The 20114-nt window shown below is 34.2% G+C and overlaps 1 protein-coding gene across 15 annotated transcripts in view; it reads right to left on the reverse strand.

Moving 5' to 3' along the window:
• TRDN (triadin) overlaps window positions 1-20114 on the reverse strand; it is a 355846-nt gene that overhangs the window by 282066 nt on the left and 53666 nt on the right. For all 15 annotated transcript variants that reach the window (XM_084777414.1, XM_084777409.1, XM_084777410.1 and 12 more), the window contains exons 3-4: window positions 18815-18976; window positions 17753-17785 (exon numbers count right to left, since the gene is read on the reverse strand). In XM_084777414.1, coding sequence (XP_084633540.1) covers window positions 17753-17785; window positions 18815-18976 — 195 coding nt within the window. The remainder of the gene's footprint in view (window positions 1-17752; window positions 17786-18814; window positions 18977-20114) is intronic.

The following is a 20114-nucleotide window of genomic DNA, read 5'->3' on the forward strand; positions in this document are numbered from 1 at the left end:
CAGTGGGGAGGACATCCTATTGGTACTCTAGATAAGATAAGCATGGGAGAATGGCAAAGTAGAAGGATCCAGAGGGTCCTAGAAACCTACAAGTAGAACATTATGATAGGCCGATTTGGGTCCAGGAGTCCCGCTCAAACTAAGGCACCAGCCAAAGACAATACAGGCTGTAAAACTTTAAACCCCTACCCAGATCTAGCCAATGGTCAGAACATTCTCCACAGTAGAGTGGAGAGTTGGATATGACTTTCTCATGTACTCTGGTGCCTCATATTTGACCATTTTCCCTGGAGGGGGAGACCTGGTGGCACTCAGAGGAAGGACAGCAGGTTACCAGGAAGAGACTTGATACCCTATGAGCATATACAGGGAGAGGAAATCCCCCTCAGGAACTGTCATAGGGGAGGGGAATAAGGGGAAAATGGGAGGGAGGGAAGAATGGGAGGAGACAAGGGATGGGATAACCATTGAGATGTAACAAGAACAAATTAATAAAATAATATATATGTTGGAAAAAAATTAAATTAAATTTTACATTAAATGTTATACTCATTTTGATATGATGAAGCTATACAGTTATTATTGACAATATGTTCTTTCCCTTTAGATGTGTGTTCCTCATGTGTGTCCACATGATGTATGGATGTGGATATTCTACCTGCATGCCATTCAAATGAATAAAGAGAAAATTCTGGAACTCACATAGGAAGAATAGAAGCAGAGCTAGATTCTTCTGCAGGGTTTTTGTGCTGAAAGCCACATGCCTGTAAACACATCCAGTGTGACCACCCTAAGGCATATTTGGGGATATATATTATATAGGATGACATTTTCTAAGACTGGATACTCCATATTGGTGCATAACAGACTTTGCTGTAAAGTGGGTAGGTTTGTCCACTACAGATCATTCTAAAGAAGTATCAGGAACTGCTCTGGCTCCAGTTAGCTGTTTATTTTCAGCCAGTTGTGGATTAAAACATAAAGATTAATATATAACCTATGAAGAAATTAACTGCTATCCATCCTAGAGAAGAAAATACAAATGTCTACCCCAAAGACTAGAGTGAAGAACAGCAATTACAGCTCCCTCAAAGGAACAAGCTCTGCTTGGTATTTTGTATCTCAGTCTCAAAAAGACATGTCCTTGCAGCTAAATGAGCAAAATAGAATAATAATTTGTTAAATGAAATAAACCAATCATTGGCAGGTGAGTATTGTCCGTTCTCATTTCTATGAAATAAAACTCCAGTTGAGTAAGGTAGATATTACTAAGAATTGGGAATGGTGCTAGGGTGAGGAGAAAATCAAATGAATATGCAGGCATAAAACTAGTATACTGAGCTCCATTAAGTATATTAATTCTTTTCTAAAAAGAATACCATTCAAGGATCAGAAAATCATGTAAGCAAATATACTCTCTCTGAACTTACTTAAGGAGATAACTCTAAACCAGAAATTATGCACTTGCAGGTGGATGTACTTGATTTACTTAAGCAAAGCAAAAGTTAATAAGTCTGAAGTATGATCCTCTGAGGGTGCAGAAAACTAACAACATTTCAGGGAGTTTAGTTTAGTTCTTTTTTTCTTTTTCTGTGACAAACAGAGAACACAGAACCTATTTGTATAGCTTAGAATACATGGTCAGTATATCATTTTCCTGCACTTCTGCCTTACAAACATGAACAGAAGCCCATAGAAATGGCGGGTCCACACAACGTTCCTGAAAAATGTCAAAAAGCATTCATGATGAAAATCGCTACAGCTCAGAGGAAAGACATATACCGATGAGTTTCTTAGACAGGTTTTCTTTTCTGTAGATCATCATCAAAAAAATTCTGGGGCTTCACACACAATTAAATCTGCCAGTGTTCTTTAGAGGCATCTTCATACAGTGTTTAGGTTCACCTCACAGAGGACAAAGATGGGTATCTCATGATTCAAATTCAAGGAAATCTAAATATCTTGCTGCCACTTTATTGCTGTGTTGCATTCTCTCTGGGGATTGGATCACAGCACTAGTATTACTGCCTGTGGCTATCAGCTTTCAGAGACCCACTGAAGCCTCCACAGAGTGTGCCAATCTGTCTTCTTACACTTTAGCCAGAAGATGATGACCACGCAGGCTCCTGTTCCATTGAGTAATAACATGTTACCAATTTAGATTTCACAAAGATATCTTTCCCACAGGTGATGTCTGATTCATTACCTCCAAATACACTTCCCAGCCAGGAACTATTTGTAGCCTACTGGAGATTTTAATTTAGAAGATTCAGGACATTACAAGTAGGAATGTAATGCTAAAAAGTTTTTCCACTTTCATCCTCCAAGAGGAGAAACCTGTGTTGTTGACAGTTTCAGTTTGCCACTTAGTAATTTCTTAGACATGTCAGTGCGTCTACTTTGTGTGACATGATATTGATACACTATTGCCCAAAATTGTGTTTAAAGTCATGACATTCCTTCAGGAACAGTTTATAATAAGCACATAAGGAACAAAGAGCAAAGTTGGGCAACCCATTAGTTCCCTCCCAATGTAATTATAATTAGATTTGTAATTAGATCAATGTCAAATACCTCTGAAAATGTGTTCACTCTCCACACAAGATCAAATGATAACACCCCTTTGTAACCAGAAGATCTTAGGCTTCTTGGTTTAGGTTACAGAAGTCAAGATGTTACAATCCAGATGTATGCCTGTCCAATTTTGAAAATGTCATAGCACAAAATAACTTGAAATGCAGAAAGAATCCAATATCTACATGGATTAAGAAACAATGAAAAATGATCTTTTGTTCTACTAGGTCATTGTTAGCACTGAGGAATAAGAAGTGGTCCTTTGTGACTGTTTCTCTGTGTCAGGAACACTGTCAGAGAAGTGAGGTGAGGTCCACAGAGTGAATGTTCTGTTTTACTAATTATTTTGCTCCTTTTATTGTCCTCCAACTCTTTTCTGTCTTTTTAGGCTGAAGTACAAGTGATGATGAGGAAGAGAGAAAAGAGCCATTATTTGTCTTACATTCTTGTGCATACTCTCACTCTAAATAAATTAGAAGAAAACATAATGACCTTTACTTATTAATGCATTTAATTAAAGGATTCAAATTATTTAAACTCTAGTTTTGTGTTGTGTTATCCAATGGAAATGACAAAATATACTGTCCTAAATCAGAATTTTTCTAATGAATAATGTTAAATAGTATGAGAGATTTCAAACTGATAGAAAATAGATAAGAAGACACAATAATTTATTAGAGTGCTGAAAATCAGTACAAATTAGTTTTGGTTTTATATTACTTATTACTTCACAATTGCAATAATCTAAAGATAATAATCTTCATATGAGAGATGTCATAAGTCTTTGGTATTCTAATGTAATTTTAAAATGCATTTTGATAAGAAAACGTAGACACAGAAATCTATTAAAGGAATCTCCATAATATATTTTAATTCCTGGCATTCATTACATGCAGCTAACTGTTGAAGATAATTAACACTAGAGTCAATATACCCATTTAAAATCTGATTCCGATCACAGTTATGTGAATTTTATTTTCTCATCCATAAAATAAAAGAGTAACAACAAACCTCCTACACAGGCTTCTTTTAGCATTATAACAGGTCAGAATTTAAGGGCATCACCTGATATTAAATCATCATCATGTGACTGCCTTCTGTGACCTTGACACTATTGTCTTGTTTCTTACTAAATAGCATATGTAATGGTGGCTCAATATTTTATTCCACAATAAAATTTCAATAACTAACAGGCTAAGTAGCATACAGTAAGTAATGGCTTGAGAAAAACATAGACTACGTGAAAAGTGTTCAATAAATTAAACCATAGTCAGCAGTACTGTAGTAGATAATATCTTACCTATTCATGACAAACTCTCAAGCAATTTACTAAATAACGTTGAAAATGTTTTTGAGAAAGAAAACTTGCTTTTCAAAATAGGTGCTAGGACTGGGGATTTAGCTCTGTCATAAAGAGCTTAGTTTGAGCACAGCAATATATGTCTTTATGTATATGTAGATGTATTGTATATGTATAGGTATAGATGTATGTGTGTATATATATACATATATATCCTGTAACTTTTCTCATAATTTGTAATTTATACATTATATATTACATTATAATATTAAAAAGCTGGGGGAAAGTTACAGAATATATAACAAATATTTTAATATATAAAAATTACAAATGCTGAAAAATGTTATAGAATTTTTCTGTTTATGGATGTAAAGTAACTGAAATTAAACAAATACTTTTTCAAAAGTTTTCCCTAAAGTAATGAATTTTAACATTTTTATGGTACAATGAATATGTAAATGTTAATAAAATTAAGGATATGTATTTTTATATAATACTATAGTTACAGTAAATTCATATAAATTAATATGAAAAAATCAAACATGTCTACTTTAACAGAGAAAGAAAGAAAGAAAGAAAGAAAGAAAGAAAGAAAGAAAGAAAGAAAGAAAGAAAATGGAGACTTAATTTTAAGGAAGGCTTGGTGCAGTGGTACTTGCCTATAACCCCAGCAGCCAAGGAGGCAGAGGCAAATGGATCTCTATGAGCTCAAGGCTAGCCTGATCTACAAGTGAGTTCAGGACAGCCAAGACTACATAGAGAAACTCTATAAGGGAAAAAAAGATTTAAAATTAGGTGTTTCTACTACTGCTCTCTATTTTGTTATTAATAATGCATTTTATTAACATGCCTTGGAGCTAACTAAAGTATTTCAGTGCCTCTGCCTTCTCTTTGATCTAATAGTATTTATTTTATGTGTACTTTTTATATGTATACAATGTAAAATTCATACGATTAGTAAATGTATTCATGCTGCCCATTTAAGGAAATAAATATAGATTTTAGGGAACCAGTGGTGGTTTAAGTTGTGATTTTCAGTAACTAACTTTAAACTTTTCACAATATATACCATGTGTTCATGAAATATTAAATTAACCAGTAGGTAGAATCTTTATAAATTTATACATTTGAGGTGTTGGTCCATTTTGTTGATGTGACTGCCATTCCTGTTGTTTGTTTTGTTGGCTCACAACACATTTATCTGAACTTAATACCAATAGCAGTTGTCTTATCAGGAGAGGTCTCTTAAGGTTTTCTACTGTTGAGATCTTAGATCTTGGAAGCAAAGGCCACAGGTACCAAAAATGATAATGTTGACAGAAACAAAATTAGATAAAACACAAATTGGTGAAGATAGAGTGTCCTAAATTGTTTTTTTAAAATCACATTTACGGTCAGTTCTCTGTTATCACATTTTTTGCCTATGATAAATTATTTTTATCTATTTATGAGCATAACAAAGCTTATTTGGAGTCATCTATTTTAATTTTGGCTGAGTGTTATGTGGCCAAATTAAAATATACACTCATTATGTGTGATATTGACACATTATTAATAAACTCAAAATGCTATAAATTCAAGATATCTTAAATGACAGCTGCATAAGTTGAAAAGATAATTTCTGTTACCAAGGCAACTTGACAGACAAGATGACAAAAATGTATTAAATTATTTTGAATATTTAAAATTTCAAAGATTATTCTTATAGTTGTCTTCCATGATATCTCTCAAGAATCAGATAAGCTAAAAAAATTCTTAATTTTTTTCTTCTTTCACTATTAAAATATTTACTTATGGGAATATACAATGACTATATGTAAGACTTTGCCAATTTTTATTAGGGCACCGAGGATTAATTTTGATAAATTTCAGGTGAATCAATTTATCTCTTTAGTGCCAATTAAATAATTCAAAGGAAACTACTTTCCTGAAATTTCAATATTTATAGAAAATATAGCAAACTGTGTACAAGCATCTACTTTGTAATACTTTTTCAGCTTTATGTAAAATCATTTTTCAGGAAAGTATACCTCACACCAATAATGAAGAACATGCAAGGATCGTATCCTTAAATAGCCATTAATTAAGTAATTAAATGGACAGATACTAGAAATAATGGCAGGCAGATATCCCAGAGAATTATTCAGGGATGCTCAAACATAGGAAAGTAATATAGTTTGTGTATTGTTTTGTTATATTTTAATACTTTATAAGTTAAGATAAATGTTTCAGGAAAAATAATTGTCTCACCATCACATACTAATGATTTTTACAATTTCTAATTAGTTATGTTGAAATGTTACTCCACCTAATCTCATTTTTTTTTCTCATAAGGTCTATAATCTGAGGTTAATGCATTTTTCACTTTAGGGTTTATTTTCTCCATCCATAAAATGAAATACTATTCCCCATGTGCAATCAACCTGACAGATGGAAGTGATTACAAATAATACCTTTTATTAGATAAACACTGATGGAGTTGAGAAACCAGGACGCGGTCTGGCTGGATTAGTGTATGTGTTCTGTATAAAATGGATGGTACCCTGTACCCTATACCAGATCAGTGCGGCTCTATGTCAGAGTCACCTGGGGAGATTTTTTTTCAAGCACATTCTTGAGCTCCAGCCCAAAATAAATCAGTTAGCTTCCCACAGGGAGGCAACATGGATAATCCACAATTTAAATAAGCTCTCGCTCAGCTTCGGAACCATTGTTAGGAGTGGGAACTACCATCCAGACCAATGTCTCTCAAATCTTAATGTGCACAGGAAATGTCTGGGGATCTCCTTAAAATTCAGAATCTCATTCAGTGAACCTGGATGTGTGCCCATTTCTCAATGGCTTTCAGATGATGTTCAAATCGTTGGCCATGGACCATAGTTTGCAGTGCGAAGATTTGTTCTGGACGAAGCTATTGGTGAGATTACTAATATATGACATCACGAGTTAATCATCGTGCATCATAGCTGGAAAGGAACTGGAACTGAGCGTCAGTAAATCTAATACAGGTCTGAGAACTGAGAGTCACTGAGGTGACTGACTTAAAATAGCATGTAAAACACCCAGAGATAATCTAACAGAAATGCCTCCTACTTCTGTGCACTGGGGTTCATCTCAGTCATGTTAAAACTTTGCAAACTATCCTACTGGACAGCTCTGTTCAGAGTGAGGGGCTATAGGACAACTCGTAGCTACGGAGAACTAACTCCACTAAATACAAGAGTCTCTTTTTGATTCCTAACTGTGGATGTAATGTGACCAGCAACTCACAGCACAGCAGGACCACTGTACCTTCCCTGCTGAATGAAAGTATCAGTTCAAATCCCTTCTTCTCTTATGTTGACTCCTGTCAGGTACTTGGTAACAACAGTGAGAAACTAAGCAATACAGGAAGCAGGAAATTATGCATAACACTGAGGGCTGTTGGCACTTTCTTTGAATGTGAGAGATATGTGTGTAATCTATAAGGTCACTGTGCTTCAAAAAGTGAAGACCAGTTTTTCCTTTACAGAACTCAGAATGTGCTTAGCTCTGAAAGACTACAATTATCCCCTTTCTACTTTAAAGCTATATGTCAGGAAAAGGCGCTGTAAAACATAACTTCTAGGCAAAAGACTATCATTATCTTCTAAAATTACATATTTGAAAGGACATGAATGGTATAATGATCACTCTTCTATACAGACTTATTATAGACAAAGGTTTAAGTAAGAATGAAGAGGAAAAAGGAGATAAATGTTTCCATTAGACTGTGCTTGGAAGTGTTAGTACAAAATTTAAAAATAGACATGATAAAGGGTTATATTTTTGTGACTGTTTACTTAATCTAGTCAGTAAAACCTTAAATATTAGTACAGAAATATGAAAAGAATTCTATAAATTAGCTATAAACCAATGCTTCCCTTTGAAAAAATAATGGAGAATTACTAAGGAGTCTATGCCTTATGGTGACTGGATTCCTCTTCCTCTTCATCTCTCTCTCTCTCCCCAACTACGACCCCCAAAATATGTATTACTGTGGTTTTAATTATTCAAAAATATTTGAATAATTAAAATGTTGAAATATTTGTCTAAAAATAGACGAATAAGAGAAGAGTCACAGCCAAGCAATGGGTGAGCGCATGGCATCTTCTAGAAAAGTTGGGAGAAGAACAGAAGGGCCCATGGGGAGGACAAAAATTCCATACAAAGACCAACGGAGCTAATTAACCTGGGCCCAGGTGGGGATTACAGAGTTAGATGTACCCACCAAGGACCATGAATGGACTCAACCTAGGCTCCCTACTTATACTAGGCAGTGGGCAGCTTTGTCTTCATGTGGGTCATGTAGAAAGGGGATTGGGGGCTGTCTCTAACATGGGTATTGTTGCATGCTTTGTCATCACTTCTCCCTAGGGGGGATGCCCCACCAGTCCACAGGTAAAGAAGATGTGCTCTAGATCTGGGTAGGGGTTTAAGGTTTACCGCCTGTATTGTCCTTGGCTGGTGCCTTAGTTTGAGCAGGACCCCTGGGCCCAAATCTGCCTATTATAATGTTCTACTTGTAGGCTTCTAGGACCCTCTGGATCCTTCTACTTTGCCATTCTCCCATGCTTCTCTCATCTAGAGTCCCACTAGAATGTCCTCCCCTCTGTCTCAGTTTCCTGGTACCCAGATCTAGACAATGGACAGAACACTCTCCACAGTAGAGTGGAGAGTGGGATATTACTTTCTCACATACTCTGGTGCCTCACCTTTGACCATGTCCCCTGGAGGGGGAGATCTGGTGGCACTCAGAGGAAGGACAGCAGGCTACCAAGAAGAGACTTGATGCCCTATGAGCATATACAGGGGGAGGTAATCCCCCTCAGGAACAGTCATAAGGGAGGGGAATAAGGGGAAAATGGGAGGGAGGGAAAAATGGGAGGATACAAGGGATGGGATAACCATTGAGATATAACAAGAATAAATTAATAAAGGAGAAAAAAAAGATTAAGAAAAAAAAAAGAAGATGTGCTCAGTCCTGATATGACTTGATGTGCTGTTGGGGACTGTGAGGGTGCTCCCCTGATCATAAGGGTAGGAGAATGGGCATGGGCTGAGCGAGGAAGTGTGGAACTGGGAAGAGAGGAGGGAGGGGACTATGACTGGGATATAAAGTGAATAAATAAATAATTTTTAAAAATAATATATATATATATATTTTAAAAAGATAAATCCTTAACTCATCTATGTCAACCATGTAATGCTGTAAATGCACTATCTCAATTACAATCTATTTCGCTCATTTATTCATCGATCTCCTTCAACATGGTCTTCTGGGGGACATTTTAACAGTAAGTGCTAGTTTCAAGTCACTTGTTAATAAAATTTACTATGTTTTATTAGCATAGCTATTTGTAAGGCATGGTTGTCTATCTGCCAAAACACATAAAATTTTTACTCTAGACATTTAAAATTATAAGAAGTTATCAACACCAACTATTGAAGATGTTGTCACGAATGGTCTATTTTACCTAGCACATGGCTTAGAATATTGACGGGATCTTTAAAAACAAAATTTAAATTCCAATTTGATGATGACTAAAATCTCAGAAACGATGTCGGTGTTCTGTGATGGTGTCTATGTGCTGGTGACAGCATGTAGCATCATATGAGTCCCTTTCAGAACTCTAGGGTCATTCAGGAAGATAAATACTCATATGCTTTTTGGGCATCTTCTCTTTTTGATGTCCTTTAAAATATTTAGAATGTTTTAAAAACTTCATTCCTCCCCACACATAGAAGACACTATCCAAATCCTTTAATAAATTAAAAAGCTATAAGTATTGTAATGTAACAATTATTGTCATTGTTGACATTTAAAATAAAAATTGCAGTTAGAAGAGCGTGTTACCATATGTCTATGATCAGAGCCCCCTAAAGGTAGAGTCAGGTGGATCCGATCAGGTCATCCTCAACTACACAGTGAGTGAGTTGACTGCTACCCTAAGCTAAATGAGAATTTGTCTCATCGACTTCCAAAAAAAAAAAAATAAAATGTTAAATGTTACATTTATAAAATTACTTTTTAACATTTGAAAAATATTTTTTCACATTTATGTTTTCATTCTATCTCAAAGAATATTATTCAGTGAAAGTTTGTTTTATTCTTGGAATTTAAAACACTCATAAATTTTACAACAAATTATATATAATAAAAATGTTACATTTCTTCTAACTATCATTAGTCATCATATATTAACCACTATACATAAGAATATATTACAAATCCTTATAGCGTTTCTATTAAAATGAAATTATATCAAAAACCATTTCTTTATGCAACTAATGGGGCTTTAAAGTTAGATCATAAGAAGCTAAAGAGATGAATGAGCAGTGGGTGAGCATTCATCGCTGTTAAACAGGAATCTACTTCAGTTCCCTTTGTCAGGCAGCTCATGACCACTTGTGACTCCAGCTCCTGGAGATTGAAAACCTTCTTCTGTCATCTGAGGAGAGAGTGCACACTCTCTCTCTTTCTCTCTGTCTCTCTCTCTGTGTCTCTCTCTGTGTCTCTGTCTCTGTCTCTGTCTCTGTCTCTGTCTCTCTCTCTCTCTCTCTCTCTCTCTCTCTCTCTCACACACACACACGCACACATCACATATTTAAAAATTAAAATTTTAAATAAATAATGTTTTAAAATGGCTCATTACTCTGTGCATAAATGATTTATGGTTTGTAGTTTGAATTGTACATGTCTTATCAATAAATTTATTCCTTTGTTTTTATTTTTAAAAATATGAATGCTAAGAATCTTTATGTACATCTAACATTATATGCCTATTATCTTATATATGTCTACATATATATATGCATATATATATATACACAACAACCATAGACATATATGCAAATATCAGATTAATTATTTTTATTTTATTGCAGCTTTGGTTTCTTATCTTATTTAGCAATGTCAAGATGGTATTAAAAATCACATTAATTTTATTTAATTATTTATTTTAGTGTTTGAGACCGTGTTTCCCTGTTTAGCACAAACAGGCTAGAATAGAATTGTAAATACTCCGGCCTCAACCTGCGAGTGTCAAAATTATAGTTATGAGCTAACATTCCAATGTGAGAAATTAATCATTCTAATGTTAAGTAATTGTGTATTGCTTTTTAATTATATTTAAATAAAACCAAAAATTCACACACATTTTTAGATATCTGTTACTTTGTCATCACAACCACCATTTTGTGAATATTAGGAAAATAAAACAACTTTATTAGTTTGTCCATTTAACTATCAGGTTTGTCTAATGCTTTCATACAATTGAACCTTTGCTAATACACTAAGTAATGGCAATCAACATATTGTGAATTTTTAACACTATTGTATGTTTTCTTGTGTTACTGAATATGCTTTCTTTAAAATATTTATTTTTAGTTTTGGAGTTGATGATCATTTATTATAAATATAGTCCATGTTAGCTAATGGGCAAAGGCTATTTTGTCAATAAACGTTTTGCTCAAATTAATTTATGTTTTTTTGAAAATATGCATATATAGAGAATTTTTTCCAAGATATATATTATTTTATTAATTTGTTCTTGTTACATCTCAATGGTTATCCCATCCCTTGTCTCTTCCCATTCTTCCCTCCCTCCCATTTTCCCCTCCCCTATGACAGTTCCTGAGGGGGATTTCCTCTCCCTGTATATGCTCATAGGGTATCAAGTCTCTTCTTGGTAACCTGCTGTCCTTCCTCTGAGTGCCACCAGGTCTCTCCCTCCAGGGAAAATGGTCAAATATGAGGCACTAGAGTATGTGAGGAAGTCATATCCATCTCTCCACTCTACTGTGGAGAATGTTCTGACCATTGGCTAGATCTGGGTAGGGGTTTAAAGTTTACAGCCTGTATTGTCCTTGGCTGGTGCCTTAGTTTGAGCAGGACCCCTGGGCCCAAATCTGCCTATCATAATGTTCTACTTGTAGGTTTCTAGTACCCTCTGGATCCTTCTACTTTGCCATTCTCCCATGCTTGTCTCATCTACAGTCCCAATAGGATGTCCTCCCCACTGTCCCAGTTTCCTGGTACTTGAAGGCTTCAGAGGAATACCAAATGGCTGAGAAACACTTAAAGAAATGCTCAACTTCCTTAATCATCAGGGAAATGCAAATCAAAACAACTCTGAGATTCCATCTTACACCCATCAGGATGGCTAAGATCAAAAATTCAAGCGAAACCACATGCTGGCGAGGATGTGGGGCCAGAGGAACACTCCTTCATTGTTGGTGGGAATGCAAACTAGTACAACCACTTTGGAAATCTATCTGGTGCTATCTCAGAAAAATGGGAATAGGGCTTCCTCAAGACACAGATGTTCCACTCCTTGGAATATACCCAGAAGATGCTCCAGCACACAACAAGAAAATTTTCTCAACCATGTTCATAGCAGCCTTATTCATAATAGCCAGAACATGGAAACAGCCTAAGTGTCCATCAATAGAAGAATGGATAAAGAAACTGTGGTACATATACACTATGGAGTACTATTCAGCTATTAAAAACAGGGGATTCCTGAAATTTGTGGATAAATGGATTAGCTAGAAATGATTATAATGAGTGAGATAACCCAGAAGCAGAAAGACTCAAATGGTATATACTCACTTATATCTGCATATTAGCCCAAGGGGCATGTCCCATGAAAGCCTTCGAGAATTTTATTTTGCTTTTAATTATAAATGTTTTAACTTCAAATTTTAGAGAAATGAGAAAGTAATAGATTTTGCAACTCAAATAGTAACGCATCACTAATACACAAATATTAAAGCCATATCAATCAACTATGGCAATATTATTTTAGCATTGTATTACAAAAATGAGACCAACCAAACCAACATTCTCTTGTTTGCTATTTTGTTTATGCTAGTTTCATATGGCATTGTAAATGTTGTTTTTATTTCCTCTGATGAGGGTATGAGTGGAGAGCCATACCCAAGCTGTGGGAATACCTTGGGCTGAGCCTAGTACATTTCTATTTCATTTACCTACCCCTAGGCCTGGAAGCTTCTAGCCTCCATACAATCATATATTTTACAAGTCATGACCTTGAAGGGTTCAGTTTCTATCCTCTGTCTGATAACATATGCTTAGGCTATTTTCAGCCTCTGAGACTTATTGCTGAATAAATTCAACTTTACTAATTTTTTTTTCTGAATTCTGGCTAGCTGGTTCAACTCAGCTGTTCTGGATCAAACTCCTCTCTGTGCTGACTGATTCAAATGGTTTCTCTCAGCTTCTTACCGAATTGCTTTACTTGGAGAAACTGCCTCTGAACTCCATGAACTGAACAGTACTGAACTCACTGACTAAAAACTCTACTCCCCTCTCTCCATGCATTGCTCTTTAATAGACTCTCTTTCCTGTGCATATCCTATCTCTGACTCATTCTGTCAAATCTTTCTCTGATTCATCACTTTATCTGCCCCTCATTGATTGGGATGAAGGATGTGATCCCTTGCCAGAGCAGCCAAGTTTCTGGATTAAAATTCCTCTACACAGCATAGATGAAAATTTTTATTTATTTTCAGAAGATAAGTGTCTGTATGATGTCGAAAATTAGCAATTGGACATAGTGGTGCATATCTATATTCTAAGCACTTGGGAGGCAGAGGCAAGATCTCTGTGGGGTTTGAGACAGACAGGGCTACAGAGTAAGACTCTGTCTCAATAAAAAATAAAAATAGAAATAGATAGACAGACAGAAAGGATGGCAGATGTATGTATGTATGTATATATGTATGTATCAATCATAGAGTTTCTGTGACATATTTATTAAAAAAGAATATCAAACATTTACATTATACTCTGGAGAATAATTATTGATGTTTGACTAGCAAAGCAAATAGTTAAATACTTCTGTTAGTTTTATTGATAAATTTTTATAAGGTGTTAAGGAACAGAGAACAGATGCTATGTATGCACATCTACACATCTATACTTACATAGATATCAGCATATAATCCTATATGTTTTGGTTAGAAAAATAAATAATAAGAATAAGAAATGTAATATTATAATTATATATTCATATGTACACATAGTACTGTTCCCATGGATAATGTATAATTGTTTTGTCATTATTCCAAAGATAAGTAGAGCAATTCTGTATTATATAAACTAAGATGAGGTTTTTCTCCTAATTAGATCAGATATTTAATAATAAAGTCTAATAAGGTAATTTTTATTTTATTTTGAACAATATAGACCATCTACAGGATTTAAAGAAATGTGGCATTTGTGAATTTATTTTATACATCTGGTCTCTCCCTCGCTCCCCCCCCCCTTCTGTCCTTTTCTTCACTTTAATATGTGTTTTAAACCTCGATTGTTCTTACAGTTTCTCAGTTACCTGCAAAATGATTAGTGTCACTAAAATTCCCTACTTTGGCAGTCACCAATACATGTATTTAAGGGCAACAAGACTTCCTAGTAATGAATAGTGAAAGTACTTGAAAAATAAAATATTTGAAATTCCAACTTTAAGAGTCACTTTTAAGCTTCAGTGTTTTCAGCTAAATAAGAAAACAAAAAAACAAAAACAAACTTTCAAAAGAGTCATCATTGCTTCTGTCACATGACACTACCAAGTCATCTGATTCTAGGACATCACATTACGTAAGAACCATGCTTCTCTGGTACCTGGCATGCACATTACAGAGAGACAGAAGACACTCAACTTCAGGGCTCTTTGGCTGACTTTCTTTTTTTTTTTTTTAATTTTTTTTTATTATTAATTTATTCTTGTTACATCTCAATGGTTATCCCCTCCCTTGTATCCTCCCATTCTTCCCTCCCTCCCATTTTCCCCTTACTCCCCTCCCCTATGACTGTTCCTGAGGGGGATTACCTCCCCCTCTATATGTTCATAGGGTATCAAGTCTCCTCTTAAAAAATGGAAATACACAAAGATATTTCTTTATCTTGCAAAGTTGATCTACCACTATTATAAACATTAGTATATTTTCAGAAAGACAAGTTTTAAGAAAGGATATGCATGTCACTTATTTCCTTTACAGCTCTCTGCAATTGCATGGTCCTTAGGAAGCAAGGTGTGAACATATTCACAGTTCACACTCCCTACTTAGATGACTGTTCAACATGCCATTTCTAGAAGAGCAAGGAACAAAAAATGTAACTTTGTATAACATTTGGCTTTCATAGGTAGATTTTTTTTTAGAGAACTATACAATAAAAATAATTTTTCATGATTTAGTAACTTAAACGTGACTTATGGAGTGTTTTATAAAAAGCTAAATACTTTAAAATTAGGAAGTTGAAAATAAATATTCACCAAACTTACAAAGATACCAGGTACAACATGAACACCCTAAGCTGTACTTACATGTAACAACACAAGACACAGAATAGCATCCAAAATTTTCATCCATATTAATAGACTGGGTAATAACCAATCTTATATCTTTGAGATTAGCTGACTGGACCATTATTCCACATCAAATTAGAATCCTAAGAATGACACATATATAATAAGGTGACAGATTTTTTTTTTAGTTTGGTAAGAACAGAAATGTAAGGGCAAATAGAAATACAATTTTAAGTGATATAAATAAGATGCCCTAGGAAGCACAAGGAAGTCAAATAAAATATGTTGTGGTCTAGGATAAGCAAAGCAGTGGTTAAACAGTGAATATATGAGTTGGAAGGAACTTGTATGGTAATAGAGATTCATTTATCGGGGTAAATATCAGTTGGATCGCGTCAGGAGATTATCATTCTAAGTTACCAAAAGTAACTTCCGAATTTAAAGTAATTTATCTTGCAAGTTTTGAATATGGAATATTACTTTGGCATAAAAATCCCTTAGATTTTTGGCTTATCCCTTAGATTAGTGGCTTTACTGACATTTGGGAAACTATCCTATACAATTACAGGGTAGATTTTTTTTTTTGTCAATTTTAGGAATCAAGGTAATGATGAGATGAAAGATATTTAAATGATTCTGTCACTCTTTGATATTTCACAAAAGTTCATTTTAAAAATAATCACAAGGTGAAAGTCAAATCAGAGAGATGAGACATTCTACTAAAAAAAAAGTACATATTATTATATATGGGGAGAATATGACCTCATGGTACATTTTGTTATTCAATTTCCAAGTAAGAACAATGTTTCCAATTGAGTTTTTCTCTCCACCTAAAATTAAAACACAAATGTACATAACCGGTAATTTCCTTAAACGTAATAGCTTACTCGCATAAAGTTTGACTATGTCCCAGTCAGTAGGTATTAAATATTGGCATTAAAAAGACCCCATTTATCTTCAGCCTTCTGGCCCAATATATCTGACAGACATATTTGTGAGGCAGGAACTACTGAAGACTTGCTTACCCGGTCTTGCCAGAGTTTGGCGGTCGACTCTGCCTGCATCCAAGCTTTCCCACTTTTAGGTAGAATTCTGTCTGTGGCAGAAATGAGGGCATTTTGCCTAGTGGCTTGTTTGCCACTTTTGAAGCCATCTCCATAAGAAGGCTCTTTGATACTTATCATTTTCATGAGGTAGGCTGGATATTTTAGACTCACCAAGATAGGAGAGGTGTTTTTTTACAAGGTTGCCAAATAAAATTAGCCAAAACACCATGAATGTAATATTCATATAATCTCTTATTGTTTCACGGTTCTTCTTTATGCATGTAATTTTTATTTATGTGCAATCATATAAATGTATATGCCAAAAAATAAAATAAAATCTTTCGAAAAGAAAGACCTCATTTTTGTCCTCAAGATGTTTTTTTTTCTAAAATATCTAGAATTTCAAAGCCTGAACTTGATAATTATTTCTTTCTGACTTGAATGTCTCAATTCTAATCCTCCCTCTTGAGGTCATAATAACTTCCTTTCTCCCCATAGCACTACATGAACACATTTGCTTCAGGATGACTTTGCTACACTAGGACCTCAGCAGCTCATTCTTTTTGTTTGTGGTGGAAATCAGAAATTCAAATCCTCCGACTTGTATGGTAATGACTCATTTTGCTTTGTCAATGCATAAGTCTGGGCTGGATATGTTGATTACATTCAGTCCCATTCTTGAATCCAAAATGGTCTTTGGAGAAAGTAACTTACCATGACTAAATAACTCAAAGATACTCTGTCAGTCATGTTCATCAGTAACTTAACTGCCACAGTAGAATCAAGCAGTAGCTAGTTTTCATTCACACACAGGGTATGTAGGTTTGTATCCTTGGGTTTATTCAACATTTCCAGAGACTGATGATATCCTAGGTTGTAAAACCTTTGACCTTTTGATGCACTTGATCCAAAGATGTACCAGTTTTTTTTCCAAAGCATGCTACTTTCAGCTAAGATTAGTCACCAAAATCCTTAGCTTTCCTACAAGGAGACATTCTATATCATATTCACATAACCCAGGCAATGTCTTTCCTTGGGAATGATGAACATGCACACTTACTGTTATGACCATGCCCCCAAGATCATATGGTCCACACTCTGATGCCTATTGTATCATTGATATCACTTGAGATGCAAAATATTGAAAGTACAATTTAAAACAAGCAAAGGGAATAAAATTATAAATTCAATAAAATTTATATAGTAAAAATCATGGGCATCACCAACTTCTAGACAGTTTTCACGGCCACAGAATTCCATCATTGAAGAAATTTTAACTCATATTGGTCTGTTTATATAGACAGAGGTAAACAAACATACTACCTAAGCTTTACACACTCTTGTTGTTAAAAAAAAACCTTCTTTTTTAAAAAAAAGAATCATGTTAATTCACAATGCAAGAGAGAAGCATCTAAGGCATGCTCAAAATCGATATAATAAAACAAAAAGAAATAAAATGTTGAAAAATAAACAAAACCAACCTTTTCTTTTCAAGGGAGGTTCTTCTATTTCTCCTAAATCAAGAAAAATATTAAATTAGCATAAGTGTTAATAGATATTTGCTATTTATTTATGTTTTGTTCATTTTTACAAGCTACTGCTTTTAATAGTCACAATTCATGCATGCTTTGCTACCTAAATTCTGAACTACATGCTCTGTTTATATATATTCACTTAAGATGGTTTCATTTTATGAGTTTAATAAAATTATGGCAGTGCTCCAAGTTACTGCATTGTAGCTCATGCATCATATTAATTTCAATTTTCTCTGTTTATTGTGACTTCTCACAGGACCAAAATAGAAACAAATTCAGACAAAGTCATAAAATGGGTCCTAACAGTCAGAATTTTCCTATTGGTTAAGGCAGAATGGATACTCTTAGATAACTAATATTAACCATTTTTTAAAATGTTATTTATCAGAGAAAATCACCATTCTTTCTTCTTTGTAAACCCTCTAAATGCCAACTCATATACAGCTTGTTCTTCCATTTATTTTTATTCATTATATATGAGGTGCTTAGTTATATAATAGTTAAAACATATCTTTCTATTCTATGTCTCCATTTGGTTCCATCAATTTATATTTTGATTGGGCTTTTATAGATTAGGCATTGCAAGTTGCCTGCTAATATGGCTCACATGTACAAACACATGATTGCTGGCTTTAATATTTTTATTTCAATCCTCCTAGAGATGAAATTGAAAAATAGCTACTCTGTCTCAGATAAACATCTAAGTGGGAAATCTATTGTGGTTTTATAGTCATTTATATTAAGAGTCTCTGCTATAATGCTACTCTAATAGCAGCATTTAATTTTGATATCTTTTCCACAATGGCACATGAACTGTAAGATTAAAGCCAAACAGAGAGCAGTTTACTTTATTTGGAAGCTTATTGGAGTGCTTTTTTTGTGCTCAGAAGTGTATTAATTTTAGTTTAGACTGCCCAAGTGCTCATTAGGGTTAAACTTTCAGCAAGGCAATGTCAAGCGTGTCCAATGCCCAGTCCCAGCTGTTAGATATAACTCAGCACTCCGTACCTTTATCAATGTCCTCATCTGTATCCTCATCTTCTTCATCGCCATCAGCTGAGATGATGTCAGACAGCAAAGAAAAGAAGCCATAGATCCAGTCAGTGGTTTCTTCCACAGCGTCGTTCACCAGTTTTAGAGGATCTGAACCTATCTTGGCAATGGAGCTTGCTAAAAAACAAAGAAAGAAAGGAAAACCATCATCAGTCATTACCAGGGAACCTAAGAAAACGTGTTTTCCAGAATTTAAATTTCTCTAAGCTACTTCTTTATGATGAAATGGAAAACATATCCAGCTGTAGTGTGTAAGTGAATGTATTATATATATTAGTATATATTACATAATTATTATATTAATCTATACATAAAATAGTAGATAAATACTTTATATATAATATATTTGTTATATATACTATGTTATACGTTAGCATATATATTATACACACACATATGACACAGAAAAGTAATTTTAAAATAAGGGACTAGCATTACAGAACCACCAAAAGGGAAATCACATTAATTACCTAAGTAATGACTATAAACTAAAGGAATGTATGTGACAGCAAAAATTTACAATAAATCAAATAACACATTTTCATTATATGAGTTTTAAAATCACTGAGGTAAAGTTGTTCAGGAAGGATAAAATAATCCTTGGGTCACAGAAATTTTTACAGTATCATGGAGAAGATTACCATGTGAATCTTCAAAGAAGGCCTACAGATTTGACTGAACTCATCATGAGACTGATTGTCCCGCTGTATAGGTATGTTATAATTTGTAAAAACAACAGAAAAAAACTTGGAGTTATCAAAGTGGTAATTTTTTTAAATCTAGGCAAAGGTCATAAACTTTAGTCATTCTGAAATTCTAGTACCTAAAAAATTTTCAAAACATAAACTCTTTAAATTTAAACTCCTAGTAACTTCAATGACAGAGTTAGGTAAAACTGCAGCAAATAAATCACACTTTTACAAGGTCTTGGAAGATATTTTTAATTTTAAACGAGAGTTTAAATAAGAAAATATATAAACCAATATATTGGGCATAAACCAATGTATAAGGCATTGTTCTGTTATATGAAAATTTATCTGAAGACACAAAATTAGCTTCTACTATCTGCTTGAATGGTGATGTAAAAATACACAATAAATTGCACCTGAGCTTCTATTGATATGGAATTAAATTTTAGAGCTACTTTATCTTACTTTTAAATCTAGTCCTGCTTTTCAGACCGTCTTGTCCCTTTGATGTACTTAAGAGTCCAGAATCAAATCAATGCATTGTGTTGTCTAAAGGTTAAATGGTC

The sequence above is a fragment of the Acomys minous genome (assembly GCF_964271855.1).
Source record: "Acomys minous genome assembly, chromosome: 3".
NCBI classification, from domain to species: domain Eukaryota; kingdom Metazoa; phylum Chordata; class Mammalia; order Rodentia; family Muridae; genus Acomys; species Acomys minous.